Raw genomic sequence first — 22,390 nt, 5'->3', positions numbered from 1 at the left:
ACAGCAGTTTAGATGAGAAGTGTGGCCAATTCTAACAGGGTAGGAGGGAGCTCCTTCCCGATGACTGGTGAGGATCCAAAGTTTTAAAAACGCTTCGCTCTTTGACCATCTTTTCTAGCCTTGCTTCCATGCTGCATTCATTAACACGTTTCCATTATAATCTTACCAGTAGATCAGTGTATTACATTGAAAAGTCATGTTGAGAAGCTGCCACTTTGGGAACATTTGCTGGAGGGATGGTGGGAGAGGCTGACCCACTGCTCCTGCCTCTTCTCTTCCATCTCAGTCACCCCAAAGCACTAAAACCTTTACACCTGGAAGAACTGTCCAGCAGGCAGAGCTTACTAAGGATGGAATGGGTATCACAGTAGTGCTGAGCTTCCTGGCAAGGATGTGATCAGATAGGTGCTTGGATGACTACCTGGAGAAACGACGTGCCAGGGATTCTGGGGCCAAGCAGCGTCTAGGCCTATCCCGGAGGGTCTCTCATGATGTTGCAGCAGTGATTCTGAGTCTGATGTCTGGTGCACTCAGTGTGAGCCTTAGTACTTCAGATTGGAATGAGATCGGCATGTTGCTTTCAAGGAAAGCTTCCAAGGGAGCCAACGAAAAAGGAAGGACCTGGACAACCAAGGATTGCTTCGACCCTGTATCCCTGCAGCATCACCAAGCTGAGGAGGTAGAATCGAATCTCTAAGGGGTGAGATACGCAAGATATCTTTGTGTCTGAGGGTGAAGTCTCAAAGGCAGTGGGTTAGATGAAGTGTGGGTTGGGTCTGAATCCAGCTCTGCCGTTTCCTAGAGGGGAAAGCTTGGGGCCAAGTTACTTCATCTCCCTGAGCCTCAGTTTTCTCATTAGTCAAAGGGAGCTCTACTTACTTCTCAGGGTTTCTGTGCAGTTTACACAGGAGTTATAAAGCATCTAGTCTCGGTCTGGCACCCTGCAGGGGTCCAGTGAGTGATCTTTTATTTCATTCGCCCCTTTCAATCTCCCGTGTCAGGGTATCTGTCTTTTCTCCCCTCTGGGCCTGTTTCTCTGGGTCGTTGGTGCTGGATCCGCCTCGGGAGCTGACTTGGCAACCCCACGCTCAGAGCACAGCCTTCCCCGGCTGCACACGGTGGGAGGCGCCAGGGCAAGATTTGGGAGCTCGCCAATGCAGACAGGTATTTCCAGTCCTGCTAGAGAAGCAACGGGTGGAGGTGGAAACGGGGATGGGGAGGAGATCGGATGAGCCCGGGACCTGGGTGGATCCCCTGGGAGGAGGGCGGGGAGTCTTGCTCCCCTCCTGGTGCTCCTGGCCCCAGGCTCAGATTTCAACCCTAGCTGCCGCCTCCGTGGCGCGCCCGTTAGGGGAGCGGAGAGGGTCGCCCGTAGGCTGGGAAGAAAGGACGGCGTACCAGGAGCCTGGCAAGGGGCCAGCTCCCGCAGCCCCGGAACGCGGGCCGGACCCCACGGCCCCTCTTGCTGGCGGCGGGAAGCGGCCGACCCTCCTTTCCGCGCTTGGCTGTGCAGAGGTCCACGAGGGGGCGACCTGAGCCCACGTGCCGCCGAGCCCTTCCCTCCTGAAACTACAACTCCCAGGCCGCTCAGGGGTCCCGCCCGCCTCGCCGCGCCTCTGGCGGCTCCAATTGGCCGCTGCGGGAGGAGGATTGGCGGTCTCCAGGGCGACGGGAGGCGCTCGGGGCATCCGAGGCGGGGAGGCGGGTCCGCCCCCTATTGTGTAGTGGCGAGAGTGGAGCAGAGCCGTGCGGAGCAGGTGAGGGAGGGGGCGTCCTGGGGGGATAGAAGTGGGGGTGCTGGCGGGGGCAAGGAGAGTAGTGCGGAGTTATGGGGGACAGGAGAAAGCGGGGAGTTCTAGGGAGAAGTTGAATTCTTTGGGGGAGCAGAACTAGAGGAGTTCTGGGGAGGGAAGTGAAATTCTTGGTGGGTGGGTGGGGGTTCCCGGAGAACTGGAGGAGTTCGGGAGGCAACGTGGGGGAGTTCTCGGTGGGTTCCAAGAGAAAGGAAGAGTTCCAGGCGACCCGAGAGTGCGAGGGAGAAAGGAATTGTTGGGGGTGGGGTATCAGAAGTGTATTGTGGGCTGAGGCAGGAGAATCCCAGGGAGGGGAATTCTCGGGAGGAGAGGATGGGAAGTGGCTGGGGGTGGGGTAGGGAAACCAGAAGGGAGTTCTTTGTAGCGCGGAGGACCTGCTGCAATTGAGATCAGGTGCGAGAAGCTGGAATTGAGGGGGACTGTGTGTCGTAGCAATAACTGGGAAGGGAGTCCTGGGAGGATGAGGGAGTTGTGTGTGGGGAGACTAGAAAGGTGAGGAAATAGTGGAGGCTGGGGAGTTGGAAAGATCTTAGGGGACTCGGAGGAATTCCGGGGATGCCTGGTTACTCAGGGTCTTGGAAAATAGCCAGGAGAGAACTAGGGGTTCCTATATACTTGGAAAACCGTTTTTTAGGGAAGTATGGGAGAGCTGCCTGGAGGCAGTGGGAAGCAGGAGGCTTGGTTGCTAGTGAGTTGCCAGAAGTTAGACTTACAGGATCATTAAGTAGAGGCAGAGATTCTGATCAGACTCCATAGAGGATGTTTTATAGTTTGTCCTGAACTTTGTGGCCAAGAGTGGGGTGGAGGCCTCAGAGCAGAGTCCATTTGGCTGTGCCAGGCCCTGGCATGGACCCTCTGGTTCTCTGAGACTGCCCTAGAATCTGTGGGGCTGTCAAGAATTCCTACTCTCCATGCCCCAGGGCTAATTTTGTACACCTCAGGAACTCACAGGCTTTTTTTGGACCATGCCCCTGGGGTTGAGGAAGAGAGAGCCTGACAAACCAAACTGTAGCACCCCGAAGATATTGGAGGGGAGTGAGTGGGAGGAATTTGGGTGAGGTCCTTGAGTGGTGGTGCCTGGCAGGGGGCGGGCTGCTTGGCAGTATCATGAGGAAGAAGTGGCGCCAGCTGCCAGCCCCGGGACCTGTCCGGACCTGGAGGATGCTGCCTGGGCCCCCCATACAGGCAGGTGGGGGAAGCAGCTCCTCCTCTCGCAAATGCCTGACTCACTCACTGCCGAGGCAGTGTAGCAGTGTAGGGAGACTGAGTGGAGAAAGACCTCCGGGTCTCCAGTTTCCAGGGATTTTCATAGAGGCTGGGGAAATAGAGCAAGGGAGTGTATGGGGGTGTCCTTGGGACCACTTTCTGATGGTTAAGGACCCTGGATTTGCATCCAAGATTTGCCCTTGACTGGCTCTCTGTCCCTGAGCAGAGATCCTCAGGGGCCTTATCTATCACAGTGGGGTGAAGGCGACAGCACTGGTTCCTTCTTGCTGCTATACCTTGTTAGCATCAAGGGTAAGGGGAGAAGCAAGAGCAGGCTGGGCCGTGAGTGTCTTGATCTACCGTACTTCCTTCCAAAATATTTTTTCAAGTATATAAGGAACCCCAGTTCTCTCCTGGCTTAGCTTTTCAAGACCCTCAGAACTTAGGCGTCCCCAGAATCCTTCCACATTTCCTAAGACCTTCCCAACTCTCCCAGCTTCCCCATTTCCTCACCTTTCTGGTCTCTGCATTCAGCACTCACCATTCTCCCAGTACTCCTACCCCTACTCTTATTCCCCAGGGCTTCAAGATCCTCCCCCTTTCCCCCTCCCCCTAGTTACCTACACTCCCCACTCCTTTCTCTTCCCAGCGCCTTTCTCTAACTGTGGGGTTTCTCCTGGACTCCAGTATTGGCCAACTCTGCATGTTGCCTTGCACTTTGCATTTAGATCTGGTGATCCAGAAAGCAGCTTCCTTGGGTGTTACATGAGCCAAGCCCTCACTGTCCAGAAGAGTGAGAGCTGAAACCTGTTCCCTGAGCTGATCGGAAGGACATCCCTTGGCCCCTCCACCTGGGCTCCTGTGGATAGGAGGGGCTGGGCGAGCAGGCCAGCTGGGCTATGGTGTGGTGCCTCGGCCTGGCCGTCCTCAGCCTGGTCATCAGCCAGGGAGCTGACGGTGAGCTGAACTCCTGGGCTCAAGAACTCCCTGTTAGCCTTGGGGTGGAGATGGGGGTGTTCCTCAAGGGTTCCTCTTTGAGCAGGGCAGGGGATGAACAGGGCTGGTTCTGGAGAAGCTGAACTGGGGGTTCCTCCAGTCACCCAAAGTCCTAAGGTGCCTGTAGAGATACTGATGGCATCTCCCCTCCCAGCACTGACCCTGGCCCCCTGTTGTGCCCTCATACCACCCATCATGCAGGTCGAGGGAAGCCTGAGGTGGACTCAGTGGTGGGCCGGGCTGGGGAGAGTGTGGTGCTGGGCTGTGACCTGCTGCCCCCGGCCGGCCGGCCCCCTCTGCATGTCATCGAGTGGATGCGCTTTGGATTCCTGCTTCCCATCTTCATCCAGTTCGGCCTCTACTCTCCCCGAATTGACCCTGATTACGTGGGTAAGAGTTCTCCTCAGGTGGGGGGTAGGGAGGTATCAGCAAGAAAGGTGGGCTGCGTAGAGTCGGGCAAGGCCCCCCGTGAACTGCTCTGTCCAGGCGCCGATCTCATCTCCAGCTCTACTGCCTTAACTCTGCTTAACAAGCACGGCTCTGCTCCCAAGCAGTTCATTCATTGAACGCTTCATTCATTTACACACACAGACACACACACACACACACACACACTTATAGCTGTGCTATTTAGAACTCCACGTGGTCTGTTCCAAAGGAGATCCTGCAGCCCTATTCCAAGTATCCATCCTAATTCTGTAATTGCTTTTTCTAGATCTCATCGAAACCTCCCAGATTTCATCCTGAACTCGAGTCTCCCCACGTGGCCCTACCTTGGTCCTGGCTCTCCTGTCTGCTCACTCCTCTGCCTGCTCACTCCTCTGCCCTCTCCTTCCCCATTGTCTTAAATGCTAGTTTGGCGGTTCTAGGCTTCTGGGAGTGGGCTGAGGGGGCAGCAGGGTGGGCGTGGCTGTGACCTCTCTGCTTTTCCAGGGGGGCTCAGCCTGCTTCTGCGTAGAGAAGCACAGGTGTACAGAGAGAGTGGGCTGGGGAGGGTCCAGGCTCCCCAAAGGTCAGTGACTGGAAGGGGCTGGCCAGGGCTGCTGCTTTAGATGCTCCTGTCGGGACTTAAAATCGTGTGTAGCCTCCCCGGGTGCCTTCTGCTGCGCCCCAGCTGGCTCCCTAGAATGGTTACAATGGCTCTGCTTCCTCCTAATCCCGGATGGAGCCTTAGTCTAAGCGGTTTAGTGCCAGGTCTTAGGGGCAGCGCGCGGGAGGCCCTAAGGACGGGCCTGGTCTGGAGGGCGAGGGCGAGTCTTGTTGCCTCCTCTTCAGAGGGAAAATCTGGGAAACGCCACCTGTGAGGGCGTTGATGGGGAGACCCCCACCTTTTCCCTCTTCAGTTTGAATCCTGAGGGAAACCCTGGGATTGGCTGAGCCCTTGACACGGGGTGGACTGAGCAGAGAGGGGAGGAGGTACAGGCAGGTGGTACAGATGGGAAATTTATTTTCAAACTGGGGGCAGTTATTGGCAAACAGCCTGGTGGGAGTGTATGTGTCTGCACAAGCCCTGTGGAAATGAATGAAAGCGGGCCCCAATTAGCACCAGTGGAGAAGAAACGGCTGTGCCCACCAGCCCTCCCTCCCTGCCTCTGCCTGCCCGGGCTTGGGAGGGGTCTTGGGCTGCCGGGCCGAGGCTGGACAGACTCAGAATGTTGCCTGACTGAGGGCAAGGCAAGGGGAGGCGGAGGAGAGAGGGGCTTTTCCTGGGACTCCACCAGGGAGACGGGAAGCTGTTCCTTCTCTCCAGCTTGTGTCCTGCCTTGAGGTCCCTCAGGCCTCAAGCCACTGGATGGTTAGCACCGTTGTCTACCTGTGGGTCTTCTGTCTGTGCTGCTGCTTGAGCTGTAGGGGCTGTCAGCAGTGGCCGCTGGGACTTGCTTTCTACCCCTATGCTTTGTTCACACTCCTGCCTCGGTCTGGAGCTCCTGGTCAGGCCAGAGCTGGCCGAGGGAGGGAGCAGGACCGGAGGGAGGCCCCTGAGCCTGTTAACCCTTTTACTGCCTCACGGTGTGGAAGGGGCCTCTCAGCCTTTGTGTAGGGGACTCGGAACTGCAGTTGCTAAGCAACAGGAGGTGGAGGTTGCTAAGGACAATGCTCTTCTGTCATAAACCCTCTGGGCAGTGAAGGGGAGATGGGCCGGGGACTGTTATGGGGCTGGTGGCCTAGAATGCGTGAGGAACCCTGAGAGAGGCTGTTGGGAGCATTAGGGACCACGCTGAACCGAAGGCTTCCCACCTTTGAGGACTCTAGAAGCGTCTAGCAGAGGGGACTGGATTTATCAATGAGTGCCAAGGAGTGAAAGTAATATCAAACAAGCTAGCACTCAAGAGTAGGATTCAGGTAGCCGCAGTGTGTAAGCGCCCCGCCCTGTGCCCTCACAGTGCCGGCGTGGTGTGAACCCAGGACCAGGCCTCTGGAGGGAAGGCAGGCTAGGCTTAGTCGATGCTGGCTTTCCTGAGGTCGATCCGGGATGGGCTTTTGGTCTTTGACTTTTGTGCTGTACATCGGGATTTTCAAGATGCCCCACATAGCAGAAGGGACGTGCAGCTTTTCTCTGCCCCGAGTTGTCTGATAAAAATCAGTGACCTTGTTCTCCACTTTGAACTCCTCTGCTTAGCAAGGGAGTCACTTCCTCTCACCACCTCTAATTCTTCACCCTCCGCCCAGTCGCAGCTTCCCAGAAGCCTTCCTTACCGCTCTTGCTTCCTAGTGCAATGTCTGGGCACAGTTAGCACCATTTTTTGAACTTCTCTGTGGACGTGTGGGCATGAACTTACCTGTTTAGGTTAGCGTGGGTTCCCTGCCTTCTGAGAGCTTAGGAGAGTGGAGAGTGTGTCTCCTGCTTTCTTCACACACCCATGCATATGGCAAGATCTGCAATCAACAGGCTTTGGGGATGCAGGTGGAGGGAGGCCTTCAGGAGGTGGGCCCAGGACTCAGGAGGACTCAGGGCTCCCCACTGGCAATCTTCCTGCTCTTCTGTGACACTACAGGTCTAGCAGTCCAAGTGTCACAGAAAAGCTAGGACACGCAGTGTGCTTCATTGCATATTTTGAGTAATATTTGGACTGTTACCCAGCCACTACCAGCATCTCCCAAGTGAGAATACACCGATTATGCTCAGTGTCCTGAACAGCCCTTGGTCCTAACACCCGTGTCCATGGAAAGCACATTGCTGCATCTGGAGAAAGAAGCCTGGCTTTGTCACTTACTAGCCACGTGATTTTGGAAAAAAACTTAACATTAATTCCTTCAGCTACAATGGCATTCTTGAGGGGATTAAATATGGTGAGAATGCATAGTATTACATGGCCCATATTCCACACTCAATCTTCCTTCCCTCTTCTTCCTTCTTTGTAGAGCTAGAAGATCGCTATAATAAAAGTATCATGTGGGACGTAGAAGAGGCTGCAGTCTGGGGTCTGCAGGGCTCAGAGCCAGGCATATCAGCCTTCCTGAGGAACCCTGACCGTGGGCGGAAGGGTGTGATTATGTTAAATATTTACCTGCTAGGCCTGGTCTTATCTCCCGGGTGGGGATTTAAACACCTAGCCCTTTAAGCAGGTCCACCCATTCTAGAGAATCCACACCCCTGGAACTCATTCTAAGTAGAAAAAGACTCTTGCCTAAGATCACAAAGCCTCCCTCAACCTGATCCTTCTCTTCTTTCTGAAATAGATTATCTCATTTCTGAAATAGATCACTCTAGAGGTAGAATGGAAGCAAATTGGAGGGGTTGAGTGCATTCACAGCTTCAGAATTTCTAGTCTTAGAAAGAGCTGGGGTGGACACTATGTAAAGGGCCTTGGAGCTGCATTTGCATACAACATAAGATTAAGAAAAGGCAGCCAGGCACAGTGGCTCACAGCTTCATCCCAGCACTGTGGGAGGCTGAGGCTGGAGATCCCTTAAGGCCATGAGTTTGAAACCAGCCTGGGCAACACAGCAAGACCCTTCTCTGCAAAAATTAAAAAATTAGCTAGGCATGGTGACACGTGCGTGTAGTACTAGCTACTTGAGAGGCCGAGGCAGGAGGACTGCTTGAGCCCAGGAATTTGAGGCTGCAATGAGCTACAATCGAATCACTGCACTCCAGCCTGGGCAATAGACTGAGACCCTGTCTCTAAAAAAAAAAGAAAGAAAGAAAAGAAAGTTCCATTTGCCCATAGCAGAGGCCAAGGTGGGGATGAACAATGTGATGTGGAGGGGAGGAGGCCGGAGGTAGGGAGACCTGCGAGTAGGCTCTTGGGGAAACCCAGGTGAGACACGCCACAGGTATAAAGGTGAGGACAGCAGAGAAGGGACACGGTTTAGGAGGTAGGATTTGAAACACTTAATGAGCAAGTAGACATGGGAGGTAATCCAGAAATCTCAGAGACGCCAGGTTCCTGATAAGGTGACTTGGTGTGTGGTGGTGCTGTTCACTGATACAGGGAGAGAAAAGGAAGACGATGTGTGATGAGTTTAGGGACAGAGCCAGGACTTGAGTGCAGCTTTCTGATTTCAAATCTAGAGCTCATTTATTTGTTCAACATTTATTTGAGCATCCATGGATGCCAGGCACCATGCTATGCACCTTCCCTGCATTATTCCTCTCCTCCACCCCACCCCAATTCTGTTTCTTTCTCTTCTTTTTACAGACGAGGACACTGAAATTGAGAGAGGTTAAGTAACTTTCCCAAAAGAGTACGCAGTTGAGCTGGACTCGTGCCTCGGTCTATCTGGCTCCCAAGTGTGTGCCTGTCTCACCAGGCTACACTGCCAGGGTCCCATGAAGCTGTCTGGGGTGCACAGTGCCATCCAGGGAGGGTGCTGAGGGGTTGGGTAGGCACCCTCGCTCTGAGCCTGGTGGTATGGTGTGGTGTGGATGCTGACTAAGGGTGGGATTGAGGTGTCTGCCTGGGCTGTGCTTGTGTGGCTTTGTGGAACTGTGTGTGGTCAGCCAGCTGGGGCCTGAGTGCCCTGGGGCGTGGAGAGGATGGGGTGAGGAGGCTGCTGACTTTGCTGCTTGCTGGGCTGGACTCTAGCCACCCTAAGGCGCTTAGGCTGCTGATAATAGCCCGCAGGGATTAGGGGCTTTGGCAGGCGGGGTCTGGGTTCCCCTGCTAGGGCCTCAAACACTGCTGAGGTTTTCAGGGACACAGTCCTCCATTAGGAGTACTCCTAGGAGCTCACACTTTCCCCTACTAAAAGAACCCAGAGGTGGACAGATCCTGTAAGAATCCAGAGCAGACTACGTGCTGGCTCTTCACCTCCTTCCCCAGCAGTCCTGGATGCCAAGTGCAGTTCAGGGGAAGGTTCTGTCCACCTGCTGTCCCTCTAGGTTTCTCTTTGTCTAGACGGGGTCCCAGCTGTTGAATGGCAAGAGTGGTCAGAGGGGCTGAATGGAGGGACCTGTCCTGAATGACCACAACCCCATCTGTGTCTCTCTGGACCCCACACTCCCAGAGTAACTGGGAGAGACTGAGCCTGCTCTTACCTCTACGAATTACCAGTGTGACCAGGAAATTGGGGCCCTCGTGGGGTCCCTTCAGCACCCTTGATTCAGGGTTCCTCCCCAGGACGAGTCCGGCTGCAGAAGGGGGCCTCTCTCCAGATCAAGGGTCTGCGGGTGGAAGACCAGGGCTGGTACGAGTGCCGCGTGCTCTTCCTGGATCAGCACATCCCTGAAGACGATTTTGCTAACGGCTCCTGGGTGCATCTGACAGTTAATTGTATGAAGCTGGGGGGCAGGTGGTGGAGAAAGACAGGGTGGAGGAGAATGGGGAGCTCTGGCTGGTGGGAGAAAGGGGAAGAGGGAGTTCTATTTCCACTCCACAAGCAGCTCCCACCCTTCCTGGAAGCCCCTGTTTGCTCACTTAGTGGTTGCATCTCATCCCTCCCCATGCCGCCCTTTTCGGTTCTTCAATATAAATCCAATCAGTCTGCTAGGCTCCATGTCAGGAACTTCCTTTTTCTCTTCCCTGCTGCTTCCCTGGCCAGGAAAATGGGTGGGAGAGAGGGGGCTCTTGGACCCTGAGTGAAACACAGTTCACATATACAGCACTTCGTGTTTCTATCCCTTCCTTCCTTCCTTTCCTTTTCCTTTTTTTGAGATGGAGTTTCACTCTTGTTGCCCAGGCTGGAGTGCAATCATGTGATCTCTGCTCACTGCAACCTCTACCTCCTGAGTTCAAGCAATTCTCCTGCCTCAGCCTCCCGAGTAGCTGGGATTACAGGCATATGCCACCATGCCGGCTAATTTTGTATCTTTTAGTAGAGATGGGGTTTCTCCATGTTGGTCAGGCCGGTCTCGAACTCCCAACCTCAGGTGATCCACCTGCCTTGGCCTCCCAAAGTGCTGGGATTACAGGTGTGAGCCACTGTGCCCGGCCAGCACTATATTTTCAAAACACCTTTTCACTCAGGCCCTTATTATTTCTCTCTCACTCCTAAGTAGGAAGGAGGTCATAATCATCCCCATTGCATAGGCGAGGCTGGGTCATGCTACTGATTAGTGGCAGAGCAGAGTCTAGGACCCAGGCCTCCTGACTCCCAGAACAGTGCTCCTCCTGAGGGGACGTGGCTCTCTCCCCAGCTCTGGACATCCAGTCTGGGTTCAGCCCCAGGCCACTGTGTGGGGTGGGTTGATAGAATCCTCTTAGAGAGGATGGCCCCCAGGCTGGGGATTCCTGTGAGGCTGGCAGGTGGGCAGTGGGCTGTAGCCCTGAGTGGTCTGTCTCCCTGGCCCTGGGACACAGCTCTTTGGGCTGATAGCCCCCCTGGGGCCCCTGATGCCTGTCTCTCTCGCAGCGCCCCCTCAATTCCAGGAGACACCTCCTGCTGTGTTGGAAGTGCAGGAACTGGAGCCTGTGACCCTGCGTTGTGTGGCCCGTGGCAGCCCCCTGCCTCGTGTGACTTGGAAGCTCCGAGGACAGGACCTTGGCCAGGGCCAGGGCCAGGTGCAAGTGAGTTCTGGGCGTGGACAGAATGAACCAGATAGAATGTGAAGGGAAGGTGGGGGCCTGGCAGTGGGGGCCTGGCAGTGGGGCCAGAGGACAGAAGGGGCAAAGGCCAGGCTGGAAGATGGGCGGGAAGAGCGGCTTGGCATTGTTTTTCCCTGAGCCTGGGGTGCTGCCTCCCTCTGGTGGCCAGCCTCAGAAGTGCAGGGTCTGAGGCTGGCAGGAGAAGGGACTCTTCCTCACCCATTCCTTCCCTAGGTGCAGAACGGGACGCTGCAGATCCACCGGGTAGAGCGAGGCAGCTCTGGGATCTACACCTGCCAAGCCTCCAGCACTGAGGGCAGCACCACCCACTCCACCCAGCTGCTGGTGCTAGGTGCTCTCTGGCGGGAGGGCTGGGGTCCAGGGACACCTGTGCAAGGGGGCTGTGACCTGTGGCTGAACTGGTGCACAGCAGGATGGGAAGGAGATTAGTGCCTGAGGGCAGGGCCCGTGGAGGCTGAGGGGGCTCCCAATGCAGACTGTTGCTCTGAAACCAACACCTTAATTTTAAAAGGCTCAGTAAGCAGACAGAGTGATCTTTAGTGCCCAGTAGTGTGTTATAGTAGACAGCTTGTGTTAGGCTGTGAGCTGGGTAACTCCCTGAATCCCAGTTTCTTCATCTTTATAAAGAGAGTAACATCTACCTCTCAGGTCTGTTACTAGAATTTACTTAGATCCTGCTGAGCCCAGTTGGTGGCACATGGTAATTCCTGGCCAAGATCCTTCCTTTAGAAACTGAGAAATAGAAGACCTGGACTATGTCTTTGTAGAGCCTATTATCTTTGTGGGGAAGACTAACTGGGGAACCAGGGAAGTGTTGCTGTCCGTGGTACTGTAAGAATGGCAGTGCCGGGTAGTAGTTAAAGGTGTCGTCTCTGGCATCAGGAAGCCTCATATGAATGTTGCCTCTCCTGCTGTCCTTGGGCACTCACCTCACAATCTCTCTGCCTCTAAGCCTTCATTTCTTCATCTATAAAATGGAGACAATTTCCCCCACAAAGGTTCTGGTGAGGATTAAATAAGGTCACGCAGGTGGCACTCAGTGCGGGGCATGCCGTCAGTGCTCTGTTTGAGCCAGCTCGCATCATGCCTCTTCTTACTGATTGCTCATGCAGTATCCGCCCAGAGCGGGGAAAGAGCAGTGGAACTGTAGTAGCCAGAGGTGCTTTTGCAGGAGGTATGTGGTGTGGCCAGGACCTTGGGAGGGGCATTCCGGCCGGGGTTGAGGGGAGCAAAGGCATGGAGATGGGGGACAGCCAGCTGCCCACACTGACCTGAAAGAGTTCATGAGGGCTGACATATGGGAAGATGGCTGGCCAGGTAGGGAGGGGTTGGATCGAAGAGGTCCACAGGGCTAGGTTTGAGCTTAGTGTGGTAGGAGTCAGGTGCTGTTGCAGGTTCCTGAGCAGAAATGTTCTGTGGCACAAGGGTCTGTTTCTGTAGGAATGGCCATTAGAGTGGCAGCCACAGGGGAGCCTGGAGTCAGGGGGTGCTGCAGCACCTTGAGGTGAGGTATTGGGTACCTGGGTTAGGGTCAGAGACAGAAGCGATTCAAGAGGTGACACGCAGGGATACAAGTGGCAAATGAGCAGTTAAACTGACTCCCCCAAACATACACACCATCGTTCCTAAGCAGTGGAAGTGCATGAATGGGGTTGTTCTTGATGGAACAAAGAGAATTCGGAAAGAGGAATGGGTCTCAGGGAGAGGATGAATTCTTGTTACATACAGGGGGAAGCTTCTGTTTCCATTCCCCAAAGCCCCATAACAATGAGCCCTACGATTCCAGAGGGCAGAGCTGGGAAGAGTTGTAGAGGTGACCTCAGGGTTCTGGGAAGACTGTTGGCTGAGGCCACCTTCCTCCCCTTGTGCACCCCACAGGACCCCCAGTCATCGTGGTGCCCCCCAAGAACAGCACAGTCAATGCCTCTCAGGATGTTTCCTTGGCCTGCCATGCTGAGGCATACCCTGCCAACCTCACCTACAGCTGGTTCTGGGACAACACCAATGTCTTCCACATTAGGTGGGGTCGCCATCATTAGGAGGGTGGAGGTGGGGAATTGGCAGACAGTCTCTGAGGAGCCGTTTGGCTGGACAAGGCTTGGACCCCTCCTCACACATGCCACATTGCAGCCGCCTGCAGTCCCGGGTGCGGATCCTGGTGGACGGGAGCCTGTGGCTGCAGGCCACCCAGCCTGATGACGCCGGCCGCTACACCTGTGTGCCCAGCAATGGCCTCCTGCAACCACCCTCAGCCTCTGCCTACCTCACCGTGCTCTGTAAGCCTGGCCCCAGCTTCTCCCTCAGCCTGCTCCCTTCCCCTGGGCCAAGCCAAGCCCCTCTCCCCTAACTTGCCACTACTTTCCCCCAGACCCAGCCCAGGTGACAACTATGCCTCCTGAGACACTCCTGCCCATAGGCATGCCGGGGGTGATCCACTGCCCGGTTCGCGCCAACCCCCCACTGCACTTTGTCAGCTGGACCAAGGATGGAAAGGCCCTGCAGCTGGACAAGGTACAGGCTTGGGGAAGGGGAAGGAGGGTCTTAACTTGGTGTTAGTCTGCTCAGGACAGCTGGGTGGAGTTAGCTCCATTTAATTCAATTCAGTGACTGGTGGCACATATATCTTGTGAATTTAATTTGTGTTATAAGACATGTTTCGGCCAGGCACCGTGGCTCACACTTATACTCCCAGCACTTTGGGAGGCCGAGGTGGGTGGATCACGAGGTCAGGAGTTCGAGACCAGTCTGGCCAACACAGTGAAACTCCATCTCTACTAAAAATACAAAAATTAGCTGGGCATGGTGGCGGCTTCCTGTAATCCCAGCTACTCAGGAGGCTGAGGCAGGAGAATTGCTTGAACTCGGGAGGTGGAGGTTGCAGTGAGCCGAGATGGTGCCACTGCACTCCAGCCTGGGCAACAGAGCTAGACCCCATCTCAAGAAAAAAAAAAAAAACACGTTTCGTAGGAAATTACTTAAAACCCCTGAGGAAAATTTCCATGGTTTAAGGTGCTAGTTTTGTGTCTTTGGGGAAAAGGTGAGAGATGATCTCTGGGGAAATGATGGCAAAGAGTCAAAAAGCAGAACTGAAGGTTGATGACTGGGGAATTGTGTGTCCCGGGGGAACACACACTTGTTACCAGGTGCTGTGAAGGGGGCAGGGCAAGGAGGCATCCATCCTTAAAGTGGGCGCTGTCTGGGCAGAGGACAGCAACATAGACACTGGTGGAAGGCCAGGGATGGAGCTCGTGCCTTCCTCTTAGGGTGGGTGAGGATAGACCAGCAACAGATTCTGGGACTATAGTCATTCCATTGCAGAAACGAGGGCCAAGAGGCAGGAAGCAATGTAGTGCATTTATGGAATTATGAATTGACCAACTGGGTGGGAGCTGGAGTGCCTGTAGGGACATGAATGGTGCAGAGAAAGCTGGAAGGACAGGTTAGCATCAAAAGGAAGAACTGTGGATGCCAAGTTAGTATTACCTCATTCCAAGGCAATTGGGATCTTTTGTCTGCAGAGACTATAAATTTTTTGAGGCCTAGTATTGCATCTTTTCATCATAGTGTACCTGGGGCTTCTACAACAATAGTACTCAGTACATCTTTGTTGAATGTTTAAGAAAAAAATCTCCAGGCAGCTGGAGCCACTGGAGTTTGTTGAGTATTGGTGTGATAGCATCCGAGCTAGTACCAGGGGCTGAGCTTGTCCAGTGGAATGTAGTGGGAGACACTGGACAGAGGAAGCGGGGTTCTGAGGCTGCTGAGACGGCCCAGGTGAGAGCTGTGGAGTCTGAGTTGGAGAGGAGGACATGAAGATGAGTGGGCTCATGCCCAGATAAAAGGGACTTCCCAGGATGACTGGCTTGGTATTTCGCTAGGAGGAATGAGGGAATGTGAGGAGGCAGATTTCAGTAAAGAGGCTGATGGGCCCTTTAATAGAGAAATAGGAGCCGGTTTGGGGTGGAAGATGCTGAACTTGGTTGTGGAGTGCTGGGAAGACAGCTAGGTGAAATCCCAGCAGGCAGGAAGCCCCATGTGGCCCAGCTCCAGGGGTGGCCATCCACACTGTGTTTTCTGGGAGTGGCACCCTCTGGAGTTGTGCAGTCACAGCCTCACACTGTTGGGAGGGGTCCCTGTGTAGGAAGGAGAGAAAGAAAGCACTGGCATTCAGAGAGAGGTCAGGCCTAGACATAGAGCTGTGGAGTCCTCTGCACAGCTGTGGGTTTCTCGTCCTGCTCCCTCTCTTGTACTGCCATCCCGGCCTTGCCTCTGCTGAACTCCTCTCTCTAGCTGTCACCTCCTCTTCCTTCCAGTTTCCTGGCTGGTCCCAGGGCACAGAAGGCTCACTGATCATTGCCCTGGGGAATGAGGATGCCCTGGGAGAATACTCCTGCACCCCCTACAACAGTCTTGGTACCGCCGGGCCCTCCCCTGTGACCCGCGTGCTGCTCAAGGTGAGGCTGGGGTGGGGGCCTGTGGTGACAGTGGGTCAGATGGCTGCAGATGGAGCTAAGGCCAGGCTGATGGGGGTGGGGAGGGGCTCCCAAGTCTGTCTCCCATGGTGGCCATGGCAGCAGCTGCCTGATGCCATCCTAGAGGTTTCCGCAGAGGTGGTGCTCGGGAGGTGGGACATCAGTCACAGACACAGTAAGATACCCTGTCTGTCCAACTCTCACTAACCTTGACCATGCTGCCTCCCTCTCTGGGGTTCTGGGAGGAAGAATGTTCTGCAGAGGTTCATACATCTCCGAGAGTCCTGCCCAAGCCTGCCAGTCCTTACTACACCACCATTTCCCTCCAGCCTCTACCCACTGGGGAACAGACACAGAGCCAGAGAGGAATTGAGAGATGGAGAGAGAATGAGGTAGAGACAGGCTTGGTGGGTGTTTAGTTAGGGGGAGTGAGAAGAGTGAGGTGAGACATGGCATGACAGGGATCACAGAGCCAGGGAGTAGCCAGCCTTAGACAGCAGTGTAAGAGAGGGCCCCTCCCGATGCCAGATCTGGCTTGCAGCCTCCCCCAGCTTTTATAGAACGGCCCAAGGAAGAATATTTCCAAGAAGTAGGGCGGGAGCTACTCATCCCCTGCTCTGCCCGAGGGGACCCTAGTCCTGTTGTCTCTTGGGCCAAGGTAAGGCTTCTGAGCCTGCTCTGCCTGTACCTGCACCCACTACGTGCCCCATTTTGTGGGAGGGAGGATGTGGGAAGGAGTGGGCTGTCAGAGGCAGGGTGGGGAGGAACTGGAGCTGCTTGGAGAGATGAGGGGCGCCCTTCGTGAGGGGTGGCTGCGTGTGTCCTCAGGGCTCACCAGTGGTTCTGTAGGTGGGTCGGGGGCTGCAAGGCCAGGCCCAGGTGGACAGCAACAGCAGCCTCGTCCTGCGACCGTTGACCAAGGAGGCCCATGGGCGCTGGGAATGCAGTGCCAGCAATGCTGTGGCCCGAGTGGCCACCTCCACGAATGTCCACGTGCTGGGTTAGTGGCTGGAGAGGGGGACCCGGGCTGGGAGAAACCACGTGGGACAGGAGACAGGGGAATTGTTTTTGGAGGGCCAGAAAGGGGATCATGGGTGTGGGAGACCTGGGATGATGATGGGTGAAGGTCAGTGGTCCTGGGGCCCCTGTGACTTTCTATATTCCCTCAGGCCCTGACCACCATCCCTCCCTCCACACCCCTCCCCAGGCACTAGCCCTCATGTTGTCACCAATGTGTCCGTGGTGCCTTTGCCCAAGGGTGCCAATGTCTCCTGGGAGCCTGGCTTTGATGGTGGCTATCTGCAGAGATTCAGTGTCTGGTACACCCCACTGTGAGTGACTTGCTCCTGCCGTTTCTCTGCACCAACCTTGCCTCCTCTCCTCTCCTCCTTGAACCTATCTGGCCTTGTGCCCTTTCTTCCATCCCTCAATCCCTCACCGGTCCTAGCTCTGCTTCCCTGTTTCCAGACTCTGAGACATTCAGGGCCAAGGTCCTGAGACCTTGGATGGTTGAGCAGAGGGGAGTTGGTTAGATCTGTGGACCCCAGATCTTCCTAGCTCATGAGGTGCCCCCTCTGTCTTCATGTATCCCAGGGCCAAGCGTCCTGACCGAATGCACCATGACTGGGTGTCCTTGACAGTGCCTGTGGGGGCTGCCCACCTCCTAGTGCCAGGGCTGCAGCCCCACACCCAGTACCAGTTCAGCGTGCTAGCTCAGAACAAGCTGGGGAGTGGTCCCTTCAGCGAAATCGTCCTGTCTGCTCCTGAAGGTGAGAGGCTTCTCATCCCAGAACAGCAGAGACAAGGATGGGAAAGGGCCGCTAGGAAAGCTGGGATATGGGAGGTCCTGGATGGGAAGGGGCAGAGGTGCTGGGCAGCTTGGGGTCCAGAGGGGTGTGTGGAAGATGATTTGGGCTTGTCTTTAGGGGCTCTGGGGGTCGTGGAAGGTCAGGGGAGGGGAGCTGGGAATCCCCTCTCTGACCTGCCTATCTGCCTCATGCAGGGCTTCCTACCACACCAGCTGCGCCCAGGCTTCCCCCGACAGAGGTGCCGCCTCCTCTGTCCCCTCCGCGAAGTCTGGTGGCAGTGAGAACACCCCGGGGAGTACTCCTGCATTGGGATCCCCCAGAGCTGGTCCCTAAGACACTGGATGGCTATGTCTTGGAAGGACGGCAGGGCTCCCAGGGCTGGGAGGTGCTGGACTCGGCTGTGGCAGGCACAGAAACAGAGCTGCTGGTGCCAGGCCTCATCAAGGTATGTGCGGGAGGCGATACAGGGCGCGGCCTCCCAGAGGCTCTGCTGCGTCCTCCTCCATTCCCCAAAGCCCATCTTCTCATCTTGATTTGACCTCTTCACCTCCGCGTCCCACCTCACCCTTCCGCTCCGCCTGCACAGTCTTTCCGCGCTCCGCTGGGATGGGCGGTGCTGGGCCCTGACCTCCCTCCTGGCACCCCATCCCCGTCGCAGGATGTCTTCTACGAGTTCCGCCTCGTGGCCTTCGCGAGCAGCTACGTCAGCGACCCCAGCAACACGGCCAACGTCTCCACTTCCGGTGAGCACCTGGTGGGAGGGAGGAGCGCCGGGGCTTGCGGGGGCTGCGAGCCCACTGACCTTCCCTCGTGGCCCCCCGCCCAGGCCTGGAGGTCTACCCGTCGCGCACGCAGCTGCCGGGCCTCCTGCCCCAGCCGGTGCTGGCCGGCGTGCTGGGCGGGGTCTGCTTCCTGGGCGTGGCCGTCCTGGTGAGCATCCTGGCGGCCTGCCTCATGAACAGGCGCAGGGCTGCCCGTCGCCGCCGCAAGCGCCTCCGCCAAGGTAGGCCCCTCCAGCGTCATCTCTCCTCTCGCGCACTGGGACCCAGCGCACCGGAGGGCCCCGCCCCTCCTTAAGCCCCTCCTACCTGGGGAAAATCCCTCCCTCCTGTGTGATGATCCAGGTGCATTCTCTCAGTTCTGCATCTGGTCCTGCCTGCGCTCTTCCCAGACGGATGGGGTTGGGCGCCTGGTGTTGGGTGAGAGAGTCTGCGCCCAGAGGGCCTTGGTTTTTGCCTGTGTCACCTACTATTCTCGTGCCCTTCCAGATCCACCTCTTATCTTCTCTCCCACCGGGAAGTCAGCTGCACAGTAAGTGCCTCCACTTCCTTGGCTTTCTTCTGCCTTTCCATCGTGCGTGCCAGTATCCTCTGCTTTCTTTTTGCACCTTTACTGGGGGGATGGTGGGGGTGGGGCAGGAACGAAAGTGGGAGAGGGTAAGAAGGGGTGCGCAGAGGCCCCAGCCTGAGGCCGGTCCAGTGTGGCCTGTGTCTTCCCTCCATCCCCTCCACCTTGTTGGTCCTTTCCTCGCTTGTTCTCCCTAGCTCTGCTCTGTTGTTCACCAAACCTCTCAAGGCCTGACGCTGGCTCCTGGGAGGGGGACCTGCCCCTACCACAGACCCTGATCTCCTGTCCTTCCCCAGCTCTGCTCTGGGCTCAGGCAGTCCTGACAGCGTGGCGAAGCTGAAGCTCCAGGGTTCCCCAGTCCCCAGCCTGCGCCAGAGTCTGCTCTGGGGGGATCCTGCCGGAACTCCTAGCCCCCACTCAGATCCTCCACCTAGCCGGGGACCCTTACCCCTGGAGCCCATTTGCCGGGGCCCAGATGGGCGCTTTGTGATGGGGCCCACTGTGGTGGCCCCCCAGGAAAGGGCAGGCCTGGAGCAGGCAGAAGCTCGGACTCCAGCCGAGCGTCTGGCCAGGTCCTTTGACTGTAGCAGCAGCAGCCCCAGTGGGGCACCGCAGCCCCTCTGCATTGAAGACATCAGCCCTGTGGTGGCCCCTCCAGCAGCCCCACCCAGTCCCCTGCCAGGTCCTGGGCCCCTGCTCCAGTACCTGAGCCTGCCTTTCTTCCGGGAGATGAATGTGGATGGGGACTGGCCCCCTCTTGAGGATCCCAGCCCTGCTGTGCCCCCAGATTACATGGATACCCGGCCCTGCCCCACCTCATCTTTCCTACGTCCCCCAGACACCCCTCCTATGTCCCCCAGGGCATCACTTCCTGGGGATGTAGTAGGGGCTGGGGCAGCTGCAGAGCCCCCTTACACAGCCCTGGCTGACTGGACACTGAGGGAGCGGCTGTTGCCAGGCCTTCTCCCTGCCGCCCCTCGGGGCAGCCTCACCAGCCAGAGCAGCGGGCGAGGCAGCGCTTCGTTCCTGCGGCCCCCCTCCACAGCCCCCTCTGCAGGAGGCAGCTACTTCAGCCCTGCTCCAGGAGACACCAGCAGCTGGGCCAGTGGCCCTGAGAGGTGGCCCCGAAGGGAGCATGTGGTGACAGTCAGCAAGAGGTGAGAGCAGTCCCTGCCCATCCCCGCCTCGGCCCCAGTCCCCGCCTCGGCCCCACTCCCGCCCCAGACCTTCTCACCCATCTCCCAATACCCTGCACCTTCTCTGCTCCACTCCTACCCTGGGAACGGGAAACCTCATCTCCTTTTAAAAGCTTTTGCTGAGGTCCAGGCATTTTTTCAGGGGAAACCCATGACCTACCTGAGTTTGGGGTCCCTGAGTTCAGTCTTTTCTGAATATCCTCTGTTCCTCCACCCACGCCATACATTTTTCTTTTTTAACAGGAGGAACACATCTGTGGATGAGAACTATGAGTGGGACTCAGAATTCCCTGGGGACATGGAATTGCTGGAGACTTTGCACCTGGGCTTGGCCAGCTCCCGGCTCAGACCTGAAGCTGAGCCAGAGCTAGGTGTGTGAGCCCCCTGGAAAGGCAGGCATCTCAGCCACGCTGTCCCACATCCCCCCTGCCACCTTAGGACCCATCTATTCCCAGTCAGGCCCTGCCTCCCAGGCTCCTCTGCTCTAGACTGTGCCTCTTGGCCCATCTGTACTGGAAGGGCCTAGCGAGCTTCACATCTGAGCTCTTCACTCAGTGAACCTCAGGGCCTCTTCTCTCATTATCCTGCCCGCCTCTTGCAGGTGTGAAGACTCCAGAGGAGGGCTGCCTCCTGAACACTGCCCATGTTACTGGCCCTGAGGCCCGCTGTGCTGCCCTTCGGGAGGAATTCCTGGCCTTCCGCCGCCGCCGAGATGCTACCAGGGCTCGGCTGCCAGCCTATCGACAGCCAGTCCCCCACCCCGAACAGGCCACTCTGCTGTGAACACCCCTAATACGAGGCTGGGAAAAGGCAAATGGACCTGCAAAGGAGGCCCCCAACCAGACCTAGCTTCAACCTAGGGCACTGCCCCTGCCCCTTTGGTGCCCAGGCACAGACCCTGATAGTGGACTTGGGTCACCTTGGTATGGAATATATGTGCTGACCCCCAGGGTGATTCTGGGGATTGGAACAGGGATCTTAGGTCTGCCCTCTGTGTGTGTTTATGTGTGCGTGTGCATGTGTGTGTGTGTTCGTGGTGTGGGTGAAGTTTTTTACAGGTGAATAAACTAAATCTGAAAGATGTTTCTGTGTGTTATCTGTCTTTGAATCTGAGAGAGTGTTGGGAAAATCCCTGGACCCTTAAAGAGAAGGGGAATCTTCTTGAATGAATGGAGGTGCATTCAGCATTCATTCAAGAAGCATTTATTGAGTGCTTACTGAGGCCGGCTGCTAAAGGCCTGCCATTGAACTAGATACTGAGAAAATACACAATTGTTGAAGACATGCCTTTGCCCTTGGGGTGTTCTTTGTAGTCAGTGAGGCAGACAAGTAAAGAAATAGTTACAGTATAACATGATAAGTTCGTGATAAAGCTATGTGTTGGTTATTGTGGTGGCACAAAGGAAGGAGTTGCATTCAAGGCCACATTTAGAGAAGGCTTACATCTTGTGCTGGGACAAACGCCACATATGGGGGGGGGGTCCTCAGGACCCTCACAGATGGTGGTGATAATGATAATAGTGGCCGGGCGTGGTGGCTCACACCTGTAATCCTATCACTTTGGGAAGCCGAGGTGGGTGGATCACCTGAAGTCAGGAGTTCGAGACCAGCCTGGCCAACATGGTGATACCCTGTCTCTATTAAAAATATAACCATTAGCTGGGCGTGGTGGCGGGTGCCTGTAATCCCAGCTACTTGGGAGGCTGAGGCAGGAGAATCGTTTGAACCCAGGGGCAGAGGTTGCAGTGAGCAGAGATAACGCCAATTCACTCCAGCCTGGGCAAAAGAGCGAAACTCCGTCAAAAAATAATAATGGCATTCACTATGTGCCACGCACTGCTCTAAGCCCTGTAGGTGGACTGTTTTAGTTCTCTACAATTCTGAGTTAGGCAGTCGCATTAGCTCTGTTTTATAAAGCAAGGAACTGAAGTATAGAATGCTTTAGTAATATGCACAACAGTCACACAGCAGGTAAAGGGAAGAGCAGGTGGGAAGCCAGTTAAGGAAGGGAACGTATCCTAGGCAGAGGATACGTTTCTCACTCCTCTGTGCCTTTGTAAAGGCACAGAGGAGTGAGAAAGCTTGACAATCAGTGGGATTGGAATATAGGGCTGGGTAGTAAGGGAGGGAACAGAATAGAAAAGTTGGACAGGACTGGATATTGACATCCTGGAATCTCAGGTCAAGGGAGGGCTCTATCATGTGTGAAAAACTCCATGAAGGCTGTAACCAGGACTCCACGGGGGGCGGGGGGACTCTGCTTAACAGAAGCGTGAAAGGATCGGGAGCTCTCCACCCCTGAACTTTGCTATCCTCCACCCTCAGAGACAAAAGAACCCCGGCTAGCCTCCTCCTGCTGAGGCCTCCCCCTCTGATCCCTCCAGGATTTAGGAAGAGATACCAGGTCATAAAGAGGGGATGAAAGGTGGGGAGAAGACAGGTCTGAACCCTGGGTCCCAACACCAACTACGCCCCTAGGGCCCTGGGCAAAGAGTGACCTCACTGTTAGTCGCCGCCCAGGCTTGAAGTAAGAGGGGAGCAAGATCACGTGGGGGTGCTGTC

The 22,390-nt window shown here is 55.9% G+C and overlaps 1 protein-coding gene across 1 annotated transcript; it reads left to right on the top strand.

Moving 5' to 3' along the window:
* The first annotated feature begins 1,702 nt into the window (after positions 1-1,702).
* Positions 1,703-20,911, top strand: IGSF9 (immunoglobulin superfamily member 9). The gene is made up of 21 exons (XM_012449707.2): positions 1,703-1,757; positions 3,749-3,977; positions 4,218-4,406; positions 9,581-9,733; positions 10,812-10,966; positions 11,219-11,336; positions 12,884-13,025; positions 13,136-13,281; positions 13,374-13,516; positions 15,319-15,459; positions 16,019-16,135; positions 16,327-16,477; positions 16,685-16,808; positions 17,071-17,246; positions 17,480-17,730; positions 17,944-18,028; positions 18,112-18,288; positions 18,554-18,596; positions 18,929-19,789; positions 20,072-20,199; positions 20,430-20,911. The coding sequence occupies exons 2-21, from the start codon at positions 3,920-3,922 to the stop codon at positions 20,609-20,611; spliced, it is 3,540 nt and encodes a 1,179-aa protein (XP_012305130.2). The 5' UTR covers positions 1,703-1,757; positions 3,749-3,919; the 3' UTR covers positions 20,612-20,911.
* Positions 20,912-22,390: the final 1,479 nt, after the last annotated feature.

Source organism: Aotus nancymaae, unplaced genomic scaffold, assembly GCF_030222135.1.
Source record: "Aotus nancymaae isolate 86718 unplaced genomic scaffold, 86718_ANA_hifiasm-v0.15.2.pri h1tg000108l, whole genome shotgun sequence".
Classification (NCBI taxonomy): Eukaryota; Metazoa; Chordata; class Mammalia; order Primates; family Aotidae; genus Aotus; species Aotus nancymaae.
The sequence above is the reverse complement of the archived record's forward strand: the minus strand, read 5'-3'. Positions and strand labels throughout refer to the sequence as shown.

Bases quoted from the DNA above. Each gene is read 5' to 3' on its own strand.
- IGSF9 (XM_012449707.2), top strand. From the start codon at position 3,920: ATGGTGTGGTGCCTCGGCCTGGCCGTCCTCAGCCTGGTCATCAGCCAG. The intron at 16,136-16,326 runs GTAAGGCTTCTG...GTGGTTCTGTAG, and splicing joins CTGTTGTCTCTTGGGCCAAG to GTGGGTCGGGGGCTGCAAGG. The intron at 16,809-17,070 runs GTGAGTGACTTG...CATGTATCCCAG, and splicing joins AGTGTCTGGTACACCCCACT to GGCCAAGCGTCCTGACCGAA.